The following is a 12,594-nucleotide window of genomic DNA, read 5'->3' on the forward strand; positions in this document are numbered from 1 at the left end:
GTTACATCATCTTTGTTTTTAGATATATATCTAAATTTACATTTATACAGCAGTTTGCACATGGAAGACCCACTTGTTTTTGAAGCTATTGCCCTGGCAGTGACAGTAAATCTTCGGATTAGGGCAGAACGATGATGAAAATGAAAAGCCAGATGTTGTTGGGTCTGGCCCTGACTGAAAAGAAGGGATGAAGGTAGGGGAATATAATCACTTCTTATGAAAATACTGATGCCCCAAGATCTGCAAGAATTTGGAAACTTCGTGAGGACGAACCTGGCCTGTTTCAAGAAGCTGTTGTCTATGATAGAAGATGGAATTAGCAAGTGTGACACAGCCATGAGAGAGGCTAGCTCACCTTCTTGAAAGTAAGAATTAAATATATGTTTATATGTTTTGTGATCATACCAGTGTAGATCACTGATGAAATATCAGTACATGCCCTGTTATGTTCCAGGCTGATTGTAATGTTATGGTTCCTGGTGACTAGAGAATCTTGTAAGAGCCTGGCTTTTAGCCACAGACTCACACAGCCTATCATTTCAGAAGTTGGTGCGGATGTTTGTACTGCAATTTGCAACTCTTTAAAGGACCAGTACGTAAAGGTGCATGTGTGTTATTTTTCCATGTCTGAAATATATATGTGCCAATCAGAGTTTTGCAGTCCTCATCTATCGCACTGGGCGAACCTGCGCGGACTCTCTCGCATTCACTGCCAGTTTCTCTTTCCTGGCATGCTGAAATAAAGCAAGAGAGAGAATCAAATCAAACTTGAACTTTCATAAGCTAAGGCATTACAATATACATCGCATATGCATGCAATATGCATACAATGCAATGTTATATGCATATTACTCGGAAGTACACAATTGCCGACGTGCCTTATTACGATACAGTGGGTCATACATACATACACCTTTCCTCACTGTATGCTTAAATTAAGACCCTTAATACCTCTTTTCTTCATTTCAGTTCTTTTACGAAGAAATCAACAGAGAAAATGTTTTCACAAACAGCTAGTGTAAAAGAAAGTCCTCTGGTCACAAAAAATCTGCATTTATGAAAACCTTCTTACCAAAAAAAAAAATTTGCAGAAAATTAGCAACATGAAAATCTGAAATAATAAACAAATTACAAACAGAAAGCACTGCAGCATCCCCTTCTAGGCATGCACGAGCTGTTGCTGCTTAGTGCACACGCATGGATTGACAACAGTTTATGACTGCTCTATTCTAGCATGTGGATAATGTGTCTGCTTATTTTCATAGTTTCACCCATTCTACTGTCAGATGGCTGTCATGCTAGACCAGTACTGTTTGCAGCAAATCGTCTTGTAATACCCCTTTTAGACCATATCCAGAACCATGTATCACTGTATCTCTGCAGCTATGTGGGCACTGAGCTCTTTGCATGCCACCACATCAAGAGTGTGTAGTGAGTGCACATCAATACACATCAACTGCCACAGGTATGACTGGTCATCATCGACTATAATAGATTATAGCATTGGATAGAGGAGCCACACTCCAAAACATCATTTGCCATTTCAGTGCTGTTTAACACCAAATCCCAGAAAGATGCAGCTCTGTGACTTTCATCTGAGAAAACAGGAAGCAAGGAAGAAGGTAAATATTATCTGCAGAGGACAACAACTATGCCGCTATGATATTTCAAAATACCTGGGAGTAAAGTTTGATTGCGGTCTCACATTCCGAGATCGTTGCCAAGAAACAAAGTTAAAAGTATCTGGCCAGAACAGTTGTGACAGTGGCACGAGATTTAAAAGTGCCGCTACGTCAGTACGCGTACACGGTGATAGAGGTGCTCCGCAGCTCGGCTGAGCGCGGGAGCGCCATCTAGCTATGAACGGCGCCGGCCACATGTCACGGCACGGCAGTTGAGTGACAGATATGGAGTTGGTAGTATGTAATTCACTATTGTTTCTATGTTTGTATATCCACGCAAATTATTAGTGAATTAAAGGTTATAACACTTTTTGGCGACGAGGTCGGATATTTTTTTTCCTGCGTTGGGGAATTGTGCGTTCGTGTCTGGGCAGACATGGAACAGCTTCTGCAAGCACTCATTGAACAACAAACACAGCTGACGGCTGCTATTCAGGCGTTGTCGAGTCGCTTACTCATCGTCTGTCTTCCGCTTCTCCGCCTCCGTTCCCTCCTTACGACGAGGCCGCTGAAGACTGGGAGGATTATGAGAAGCATTTGTGGCAACACTTCTTGGCTTTCGGCATTGTCGACGCTCCTATGTGTAAGTCGTTATTTCTATCTTGGATTTCCCCACGGCTCTATCAGCTGCTATCTCAATTAGCCCCTCTGCGGGAACCTGCCTCTCTGTCCTTCCAAGAAATGTGTGACTTATTGTCTAACTATTACCGAAAAAACACCCACGTAGTTGCCGCCCGCGTGGCGTTCTACCGGTGTCGTAAACAGCCCCATCAATCCTACCGGGCTTGGGCGGCGGAACTACATGGTCTGAGTAGGAAATGTCAGTTTGTCACGGACACTCATCATGAGTCTTATGCTGATTCAATGGTTAGGGATGCTATTCTACGGCTTGCTCCTGATAAAGAAGTTCGACAACGTGCCTTACAACTGCCAAACCCGTCGTTGTCGGAAGTTCTAAGCATCGCTCAATCTTTTGAAGTGTCTCACGCTGCTGGTCTGCAAATAGACGCTTGGTGTGATGTAGGCGCTATACAGGCCACTTTCGACACGGACAATTTGCCTGTTTCCCAGGGGACTGACGATGTGGCGGCGGTTCACTCACGTCAACAATGTCGCGTTGGGCCGCCACGCTCGCAGCGAAAACAGCAGCCACAGAAGCAGGTTCATTCCACACTTCCTTCTTGTCCACGTTGTTTCGTACAGCATGACAGGGCCGCGTGTCCGAAACGTTGGGCCACGTGTAATTCATGTCGGAAAAATGGCCACATTGCTTCTGTGTGTCAGTCCCCTAAAGTTCCTGTCGACGAGGACGAGGCATCGGACATGGATGTTAACTGTGTGCTTTCTCAAACAAATAAGTTGTTTGTTACTGTTCGTGTTCTGGATAAAGACATTCGCATGCAAGTGGACACTGGCTCTGCAGTAACTCTCCTTAATTCTCGCACGTATTTGGAGTTGGGCTCCCCTCCCTTGTCTCCAGTTACGCGACATCTGAGAACTTATAATAAACAGAAAATTCCTATCGTTGGCCAGTTTGATGCTTCCACTGCCTACAAGTCTGTTGCTCGGCCCCTCACGTTTTATGTGGTGGATCATGCGGGCACTGAAAATCTGTTCAGTTATGAAGCTTTCCAGTTGTTTGGGTTCTCTTTTGATGATGATGTGCACCTCATGTCTGAGGATATTCCGTATCAACAGCTGGATGGATTGTGTTCTGAATTCTCGTCCGTGTTCTCTGCTGGTCTGGGTCATGCCAAGGATTTTGAAGCCCACATTACTCTTAAACCTACAGCTCGCCCTAATTTTTTTTTCAGGCACGCCCTATTCCGATGGCGTTGCATGCACCTGTTAAGGCTGAGATAGACAGGTTAACAGCTTCAGGGATTCTCCTTCCTGTTACCTCCAGCGAATGGGCATCGCCAATCGTGGTGGTTTCTAAACCAGTCTGCGATTGTGTGGCGATTTTAAAGCCACTGTCAACGCTCAGAGCCTCATTGACACTTATCCTCTTGCCCGTCCTGAGGAGTTATTTACCAAGCTCGCTGGGGGCCAGTTCTTTTCCAAACTTGACTTATCGGAGGCGTACCATCAGTTGCAGTTGGATGCGTCTTCCAAGGAATTTCTCGTCATCAACACTCCTTGTGGGTTGTACGAGTACCAGCGGTTACCATTTGGTGTCGCTAGTGTGCCGGCCATTTTTCAGCGGTTTTTGGAACAGCTCACAGCTTCCGTTCCTGGCTGCATCAACTACCTGGATGACATTGTTGTCACGGGGGCCTCCACTCAGGAGCACCTTCGCAATTTGCGTTCATTATTTCGGGTTCTGCATTCGGCTGGGTTGAAGTGCAATCTGGACAAGTCACAGTTCTTCCAACCCTCCATTGTGTATCTTGGTTTCCACTTGTCCCGTGAGGGTATACATCCTCTACATCAGCACGTTGCGGCCATTACCGCTCTACCCCGGCCGTCTACGGTCAAAGAACTTCAAGCGTTTCTAGGCAAGATTGCTTATTATCACAAATTCATTCCATCCGCGGCGGCGGTGGCTCATCCTCTGCATCAGCTGTTACGCAAAAACGTTCCTTTCTGTTGGTCCGACGAGTGTGAGCAGGCTTTTGTCCACCTGAAGGCTCATTTGCAGTCGGCGCCTTGTCTTGCCACATTCCGTCCGGGTCAGCACTTGGTTCTGGCGACTGACGCGTCACAGTATGGCCTAGGGGCTGTTCTCGCCCATCGGTATGAGGATGGGTCGGAACGACCCATCGTCTATGCTTCCAAGACCCTCAACGATGCCCAACGGCGTTACTCTCAAATCGAAAAGGAGGCGCTCGCTATTATTTATGCTCTAAAAAAGTTCAGTGTTTTTTTGTATGGTTCTAAGTTTCACCTCATCACCGACCACTAGCCACTGGTCTCTCTGTTCAGCCCCTCGGCGTCACTTCCGGATAAGGCAGCTCACCGCCTGCAACGTTGGGCCTTATACTTGTCTCGTTTTCACTATGAGATTCACTATCGCCCCACGGCCCAGCACGCCAACGCTGACGCGTTTGCCAATGGGCCCCAACCCGGTTTTCGATCGAGATGAACTGCTCTGTTTCCACATTGATGAGGAAGAACGTCGTGCGATCGAGGGTTTTCCGCTTACAGGTTCGCAGGTCGCCTCGGCTACTGCGTGGGACCCGGTCCTGCGTCAGGTGATCGGTTTTGTTCAATGGGGTTGGCCGGACAGGACCAAGGGCCGGGCATCGGATCCCCTTCGCAACTACCATGCCTTGCGCCTTCGTCTGTCTGTTCGTGAGGGTGTTGTTCTTTTGGCCACGGATGGCGCATCTCCACGGGTCGTGGTGCCAGCTTCTCTTCGCAAAGATGTTCTCAAACTATTGCATGAAGGCCATTGGGGGATTTCTCGGACTAAGTCCCTGGCCCGCAGGCATGTTTATTGGCCCGGTGTCGATTCGGACATCACCCACATGGTCGCTGCGTGTGGTCAGTGTGCTCAACAACTGGCTGCACCCCGTACAATGCCCTCTCCGTGGCCTGATCCGGCGCAACCATGGGAACAGGTGCACGCTGACTTTGCCGGCCCCTTCCTCGGCACTTATTGGCTACTGTTGATTGATGCCTTCTCGAAGTTCCCGTTTGTTGTTCGATGTCCGTCGCCCACCACTGCGGCGACAACGCTGGCTTTGTCCAAAATCTTTGCACTAGAAGGTCTTCCATCCACGATTGTCACGGACAACGGCCCTCAGTTCTCTTCGCAGGCCTTCCGTGATTTTTGTACTGGACAAGGGATTCATCATGTTACAGCACCGCCCTTCCATCCCCAATCGAATGGGGAGGTCGAGCGCCTTGTCTGCACTTTCAAAAGCCAGATGAAAAAATTCCTTACTGATTTTTCTACCGATGACGCTCTGTTGCAATTTCTGAGTTCTTATCGCTTCACGCCTCTGGATGATCGCAGCCCTGCTGAACTCCTGCATGGCCGCCATCCGCGCACTCTACTGCACCTGCATCACCCTGTCAGGCCTAGTACTGTGTCCCCTAGTGCGGGAAAATACTCGGTGGGCGCCGACGTGTGGGCACGAGGGTATGGATCTCACCCTAAATGGATTCCAGGGGTGGTCAAGGTTCTTCGCGGCCGCCGGCTTTGTGAAATACGTACGGACGACGGCATGGTTGTTCGCCATTACGACCAGATGCGCCCATGAGTGGTGGCCACGCCGGTGCCACCGCCCCTTCTTTCGCCTCCACCAGCCCGAGAAGCCAGTCCTGTTGCTGCTACCGATCTCCCGTGCGTGTTGCTGCAGCCAACGTCGCTGCCACTTCCGAGTACGCCGGAACCGGCCACAGTCGCGACGCCGCCTTCTCCGGGACCCATCTCGCTGGAGCACACCCACAGGTCCACAACTCCTATGGATGCTGCTCCGGAGTTTTCACCCATCATCTCGTCCAGGAGGCACGTTCCATGCACAAGCTGCCGTCCTGGATATTTTCGACCATATTCTCGTGTTTCTCTGTGGAATCTTCTCGGGGTCTCCCAAGAGGCCATGGATGTCTCCGCACTGTCCGTGTCTCCAAGGAAGTGAGTGTCTTTTTTTTTCAAGGGGGAAAAGTGTTGTGACAGTGCCACGAGATTTAAAAGTGCCACTACGTCAGTACGCGTACACGGCGATAGAGGCGCTCAGCAGCTCGGCTGAGCGCAGGAGTGCCATCTAGCTATGAACGGCGCCGGCCGCATGTCACGGCACGGCAGTTGAGTGACAGATACGGAGTTGGTAGTATGAAACTCACTATTGTTTCTATGTTTGTATATCCACGCAAATTTTAAGTGAATTAAAGGTTATAACAAGAACATCATCTGTAAGTTTACTGGCATTGCCTGGGGCTCACAGCCAAATGTGTCCCTACATCTGCACTGGCAGCATTCTTCTCTGCAGCAGAATACACAGCACCAAAATTAGGAGATTAATCACAGACAACCTCTGCCTCTGTTCGGATACAAACCACAAAAAGCTGGGTTGAGATTAAATAGGAGCTTCATATGCACAAAGACAGCAATTTACAGCACCTGGAACTTGCCAAATGTAGCTATGAGGAAATTCATTAATCGAAAGGGGTGGGAGAACATCAAAGACAAGTCTGCTGTGGGCTTTCATCTGCTGTACATGACACAGAAAACACTAAATTGATTGAATGTAGGAGTGTCCTGATGCAAGGCGAATGTCAGGAAGTGGGGCTTCATGAGCGAAGTTGATTGCTATGAGTGTGGTGACGAGCCCTGCCTCTGCTTACCACATGAAGAGATTAGCTTGGGCACAGGAACACCATCACTGGAGCTCAAAATATGGAAAAAAAGGCTGTAGGCTAAGTGTAAATTGAAAACCATTTGAGGGAATGCATCTCACTTGCCATTAGTTCACCATTCAGACAGGTAGTAGAAATATTCTCAACAGGAGATGTATAAATGGGATGAATTTGAACCTCAATACATGTGCCATCATCTCCCACGGGCAAGTAGCACAGAAAATTTACTCTCCAATCATGCTGATCTGTACATCCACCTACGGCAGGCTGTTTCAATGCCGCCGTATAGGGCAAGGGTACCTGCCTTCCCCCATCTCATTATGCTCTTAGACAGGAGCAGGTAGTGTCCTTCCTGCTAGACAGCTGTATTGTATGCAGGCTGTGCATGCGCGAGCTGCTTGGGCACCCACGGGCTCTTTATTTGGTCATTGGTATATACAATTGTACTGCACACCAGTGCCCATGTCTGGCCAACTGCCCCTGGGTGGACACGCAGGCTGAAACAGCCTAGCCTATTGTATTCTACGGGAGACCTTTATCTGCAGCAAGACAGTGCATCACACCATCATTCTCAACTGGTACATGTAGCCTCATAGCCAGCTGAATCTGCACAGGGGGCAATATTTTGTGTACAGAGGTCAGCACTAGGAGGCTCCTGCTGTTCTCTGACAGTGACCAGTGCTACCTAGCCATGTGCTGCATGTGTGTCATGCTCTCTGAGGTGAGGCACCACAGGCACTAAAGATCACATGGATAAGAGACCCTCCAACTGCAGTTCTAACCGAGTTCTTGCCCATTTGTTGTGTAGCTCCAGTTAGCAGCAGTTGAAGATGGTCATAGTGCAGTCACAACTTTCTCTATGAAAGTGGAATTGACTTCAAGACTTATGTTTATGTCTGTATAGTGAACTGTTAAAGTGTGTAACTAATCCTGGCTTTTCCAAGGACTTGTATAAGATTTCAGAAAGTACGCTCAGTACGAAAGTTGAACAGAATACAATATTTCTCTTGATGATTGTGTTCTCTCATTCTTTTGATTTCTGCCTCAGAACCCACACACCACATATACGGGACACTGTACTTTTGATGAAGTGACTTACTTGGTCACTTCTGTATACAAATAGTTTGAGGAAAATCCCCAAACGTGCAGGTGTTTGAACCCAACTTCAACCATTTGCCATGAGTTTCAGGCAGTGCTTGACTGGTCATGTGTCGGGAGTGAAGTCTGTGCCATGACAAGTAATTGTACTCATGACAGCAAAAGGGCATGCTACATGTTACTGGCTAGGTATGTATAACTCAGGTGCTCATGAGTGTAGAATGACATTGGAAATAGCAACACATTTTAATTTACAAAAGTGTAATGTGAAATTACAGCTGATATATCTCAAGAACACATTCAGTTTTTAAGAGGTGCTATTGTCAGTAGAGAGCATCTCCAGTGACATATAAAACTGTATGAGAATTTGTCACAGACAAGCTTTAAAATAAGTAACTTGAGTTTGTGTAAGGATCTATAAAAACGTTCACATTACGAAATGCATTCAAATATGTAGACTACACAGAAATGTGATTAATTTATTAGACATAAATACTTGAAAGACTCACAGGTGCTGGAGTACAGTCTAGTTGTCGAGCTCCATGGTTGGAAACCTGTATTGCATTTACACCACTGTCAACAGCCATAACTGCATCCTCTGCTGTTAAAATTCCTTTCACTACAATGGGCAATGATGTGATGCTGAAAATCCAAACAAGTTGTAATCAGGCTAGTAAATGTCATTCATACATTATGAAGCTAGCAGTGTTATGCAATTACGGTACAAAGCAAAAAGGTATGGGGAGTTCATAGAGTTGGTAGTGCCATTGGCTGCGCGAAATGGGTAGGTATGAGAAGAGAACGAATGACTATGTTGATGATACTGTTTTGATTATACGGTTGCTGTAGGATACTGTGCATCAACCATTTCTTGTGGAAATGCCTGTAACAACAGATGAGCCATGAGAACACATTGTTGAGTTTTATGATAGTGCACTGCGTGTCATCGTGGGCACACTCCCGCCATAACTCAGTAGTATGTTGAACTATTTTCACATATATGCATACACAATCATATTTGCCCAGCAATCAAATACACTAATTGCCTCCTGGTGAACTGAAAGAAAATTCAATTACAAAACCTAAAATTGCATCCATATAAAGTGATGATTGTGCAATATTTTGTTTGTGATGACCATCTAACTAAATAATTATTATCGAGACCCTGTGGGTAGTGATATGATGCTGCTGATGGTTGAAGCACACTTTCATCTGTTTAGTCAGGCAAGTAAAATGTTCAGTAATGGTGAAATACAGAATTAATTCATTACACAACAAATGTATGTTTGTGTGGTGTGGAATTTGTTAAGTGAGAATCTTTGGCGTATGTATTTTCAAGAACAAACTGATACTGCATCATAAGAGTGAGAAACAATACAATGACATAATGATCAATGTCTTCACTGCAACTCATACTTTTATTTCCATGTACTGGATATGTTTCAAACTTTACATAATAAGGTGGCATACATGGTGAAGCAATAAACAAACATTATGGAAAGAATTAGAGAGAATCATATTAAAATGAACTGATGACAGAAAAGGTGATTTGCAATATTCTCAAAAAGCAAATGTTTGTCTTTCATCTACATTACACATAGTAATGAGAAAAAGCTTCACACTAAAATACCTTGCTGCTGGAATTCATAAGTGGTTTCAAAGTTCCTTTTCGTGAAACCTAATAACAAATGTTAACAACATCAAATCTGAAAGTGCATGTAGACCAAGGTTTTCATCTGCTATATTTTATTTTAATTAAGACAGATATAACAAATATTTCAAATTGTTATATATGATTTGAAGACAAAAAAAACTATTGTGTCTGCCATAGCAGCAGCACTGCAAACAACTTAAAACTTGCAGTTACATGACTATCTCCCTCTGCTGGATGTCCCACAATTTTGATAAAGATTAGAGTTTAATATAACTTGAACAGACATAATCACTTGCTTGAAAATTTAGATGGTGCTAAATTGTGGAAGCTGCTTTTCTTATAAACTTATATAACAAATTCAGAATGCCCTCTTTAACTTGAACTCTACTTTTCGTGCACGATGTTGTGTACTGCTAATGGCAATGTCAGATTCAACAGAAAGTATCCAAATTTTATGGGAATGCATTGGTATGAGCCAAAGATAAACAGCAAAATAAAATCACACAGCCTTACTACAATGTGGGGCCAGAACAACGCTCTGACTGTGATAAATTTTGGATCGATTATAAAACAGCTGCTAAATTTCTTTCTGAAAGAGATGTGGTTACAAAAAAAAGTGTGAGAATGTTTATTCAAAACAGCAAGTTCCTAAATTTAATTGATTAACAGTGATCAATGCTTCTGCACTGTTAACTCAACTAAACACCTTACAATTTATTCCCAAAGAACAACAAACAGAGTTGCAAAATAACTTGCCTTTTCAGCCACTTAACATCATTCCAAGTTAATGATGCGTCAAACATGTTTTTGACATATTCATTAATCCCCGAGCCACCAGATGACTGAACACTGTCAGCAAACACTCCTCTAAAGTTAGCCAACCTGAAACCGAGAAACAAGTGTGAAGAGGTATTGTTCAGCAATTTTGCAGAATTAAACCCATTTCACTGAATTGAAGTAGTAGCATAATTATATTTGATAAAATCAATATTTAGCAGCATATTATCTATATCTTTATTTGAGTCAAAATAAAATGAGTATTACATTGACAATTTTATGAACTGAAAAAAAAACATTACAAATGCATTGCAGCTGTCTATAGCAAAGACAGAAAAAGACGAAAGGCAGGTTAACACATGGAAATGGAAATGCTGTGTTGCTAGGGCCTCCCATCGTGTAGACCATTCGCCTGGTGCAAGTCTTTCAAATTGATGCCTCTTTGGCGGCTTGTGTGTCGATGGGGATGAAATGACGATGATAAAGACAACGCAACACCCAGCCCCTGAGCGGAGAAAATCTCCGACCCAGCCGGGAATCGAACCAGGGCCGTTAGGTACGACATTCCATCCCACTGACCACTCAGCTATCAAGGGCGGGCAGATTAACACATTAATGGCAGTAAGAACTTATTTTGGTTTCTGCTAACAACAGATTTTCCTCACCCTACTTCAGGGTTGCTACACTGCAATAATGATGTAGTATACTTGTCACCTTGCCTTCGAGTTTCTCTATCCTGTGCTCTTCACAGTTTTTCTAGTTAAGTTAGTCCTCTTTAATTTAAGACCACTATCTAGACTTCTGGACAATTACAGGAAGAAAAGTATTATGGATAGATGACTAGAAAGTTCGAGCTATCCAGTGCAATCAGAAGCATTTGAGAATAAGCATGGGTGGAAAAACAGGCAATACTGCAAAGAATTGTGGTCCAGAAGGAGGACAAGTTAAACAAACAAGGCAGCAACTGCAAATTTCTGTTTAAGGGGCATTAAACCTCAGTCTTCCTGCAAATGAAAATTTATTTTTTGTATAATCAGATTAAACAATATTAAGTCAACTTGTAAACTATTGTATCTAGAAATAATATGACAAGACTGCCATGAACTGCACGTCCAGGTACACCAGTTTCTTGGTGTTTGCCAACAGTGATACATCATTCTTCACTGGACTTCATCACCTCGTGCATGGGTGGGTGCTAAAAGGTCTTCCAAGCAACTTGAATGATGTAAATGACTGAACGTTAAACCTTCTGTATTCATACTTTCTCTTGCAAAAACAGTACAAAGAGAGTTGCTGATTTTCTTTTTTAAACTGATGTTGCTTGGACAAAATCAAGACAAGAATTTTATCTACACAAGCCAATTTGATGGTCATTTGTCATGGTTTCTATTCCAGCCATGATCTGTTCTCTTTTTCTGCTTGTCTTCTAGACACCTTGAATCCATGATACCAGGAAACAAATGGCCCCATACAGCAGCCAGAAACACTCACCCATCCTGCCTTGAAGATGTGATAGGTTCAAGATATTCTCCCAGCTACACAAACTGTAACAATGTCTCCCACAGTGGGATGCGCTGACACATAATTACCAATAAACATCACAAACATCTTTCTTTGTCAAGGAAGCCTGGAAATGTGATACATCATTTCATAAAAATGTCATATCACACTTCGCTATCCGTCCATCATGTTCTGTAGATCCCATCAAGGAGGACAAGCTTTAGGGGTGTGAAATGAGTCAAGATCAACATTAAAATAAGATGAGCAAATTTTAGAACCTCAATTTGTATACTTTGTTAACAATAAACTGTCACTGCACTACTTAATGTTGTTATGATTATGCCAGCTAAATGTAATCAAGTAAATTGGAAAGAAAGCTGCTACCGAGAAAAAGCTTCTGCCTCCTCAGCTATAATAAATAGCTGTTTATTATGTGCTGTCGATTGCATAATATTTACTTGATTGTATTGATGCTTTCCAAAGGAAATAGATACATATGTAAATACTGAGTTCTGTTTCCAATACATTAATACTCATCATGTAGCTTTTGCTACTTGCCATGTTGCTACCAGAACTCTT

At 44.0% G+C, this 12,594-nt stretch overlaps 1 protein-coding gene across 1 annotated transcript in view; it reads right to left on the reverse strand.

Annotated features, from left to right (window-relative positions):
- Positions 1-12,594, reverse strand: part of LOC126100697 (uncharacterized) — a 45,853-nt gene that overhangs the window by 6,389 nt on the left and 26,870 nt on the right. The window contains exons 5-6 of the mRNA XM_049911312.1: positions 10,495-10,620; positions 8,594-8,726 (exon numbers count right to left, since the gene is read on the reverse strand). Of these exons, the coding sequence (XP_049767269.1) occupies positions 8,594-8,726; positions 10,495-10,620 (259 nt within the window). The remainder of the gene's footprint in view (positions 1-8,593; positions 8,727-10,494; positions 10,621-12,594) is intronic.

The sequence above is a fragment of the Schistocerca cancellata genome, chromosome 9 (genome assembly GCF_023864275.1).
Source record: "Schistocerca cancellata isolate TAMUIC-IGC-003103 chromosome 9, iqSchCanc2.1, whole genome shotgun sequence".
NCBI lineage: Eukaryota > Metazoa > Arthropoda > Insecta > Orthoptera > Acrididae > Schistocerca > Schistocerca cancellata.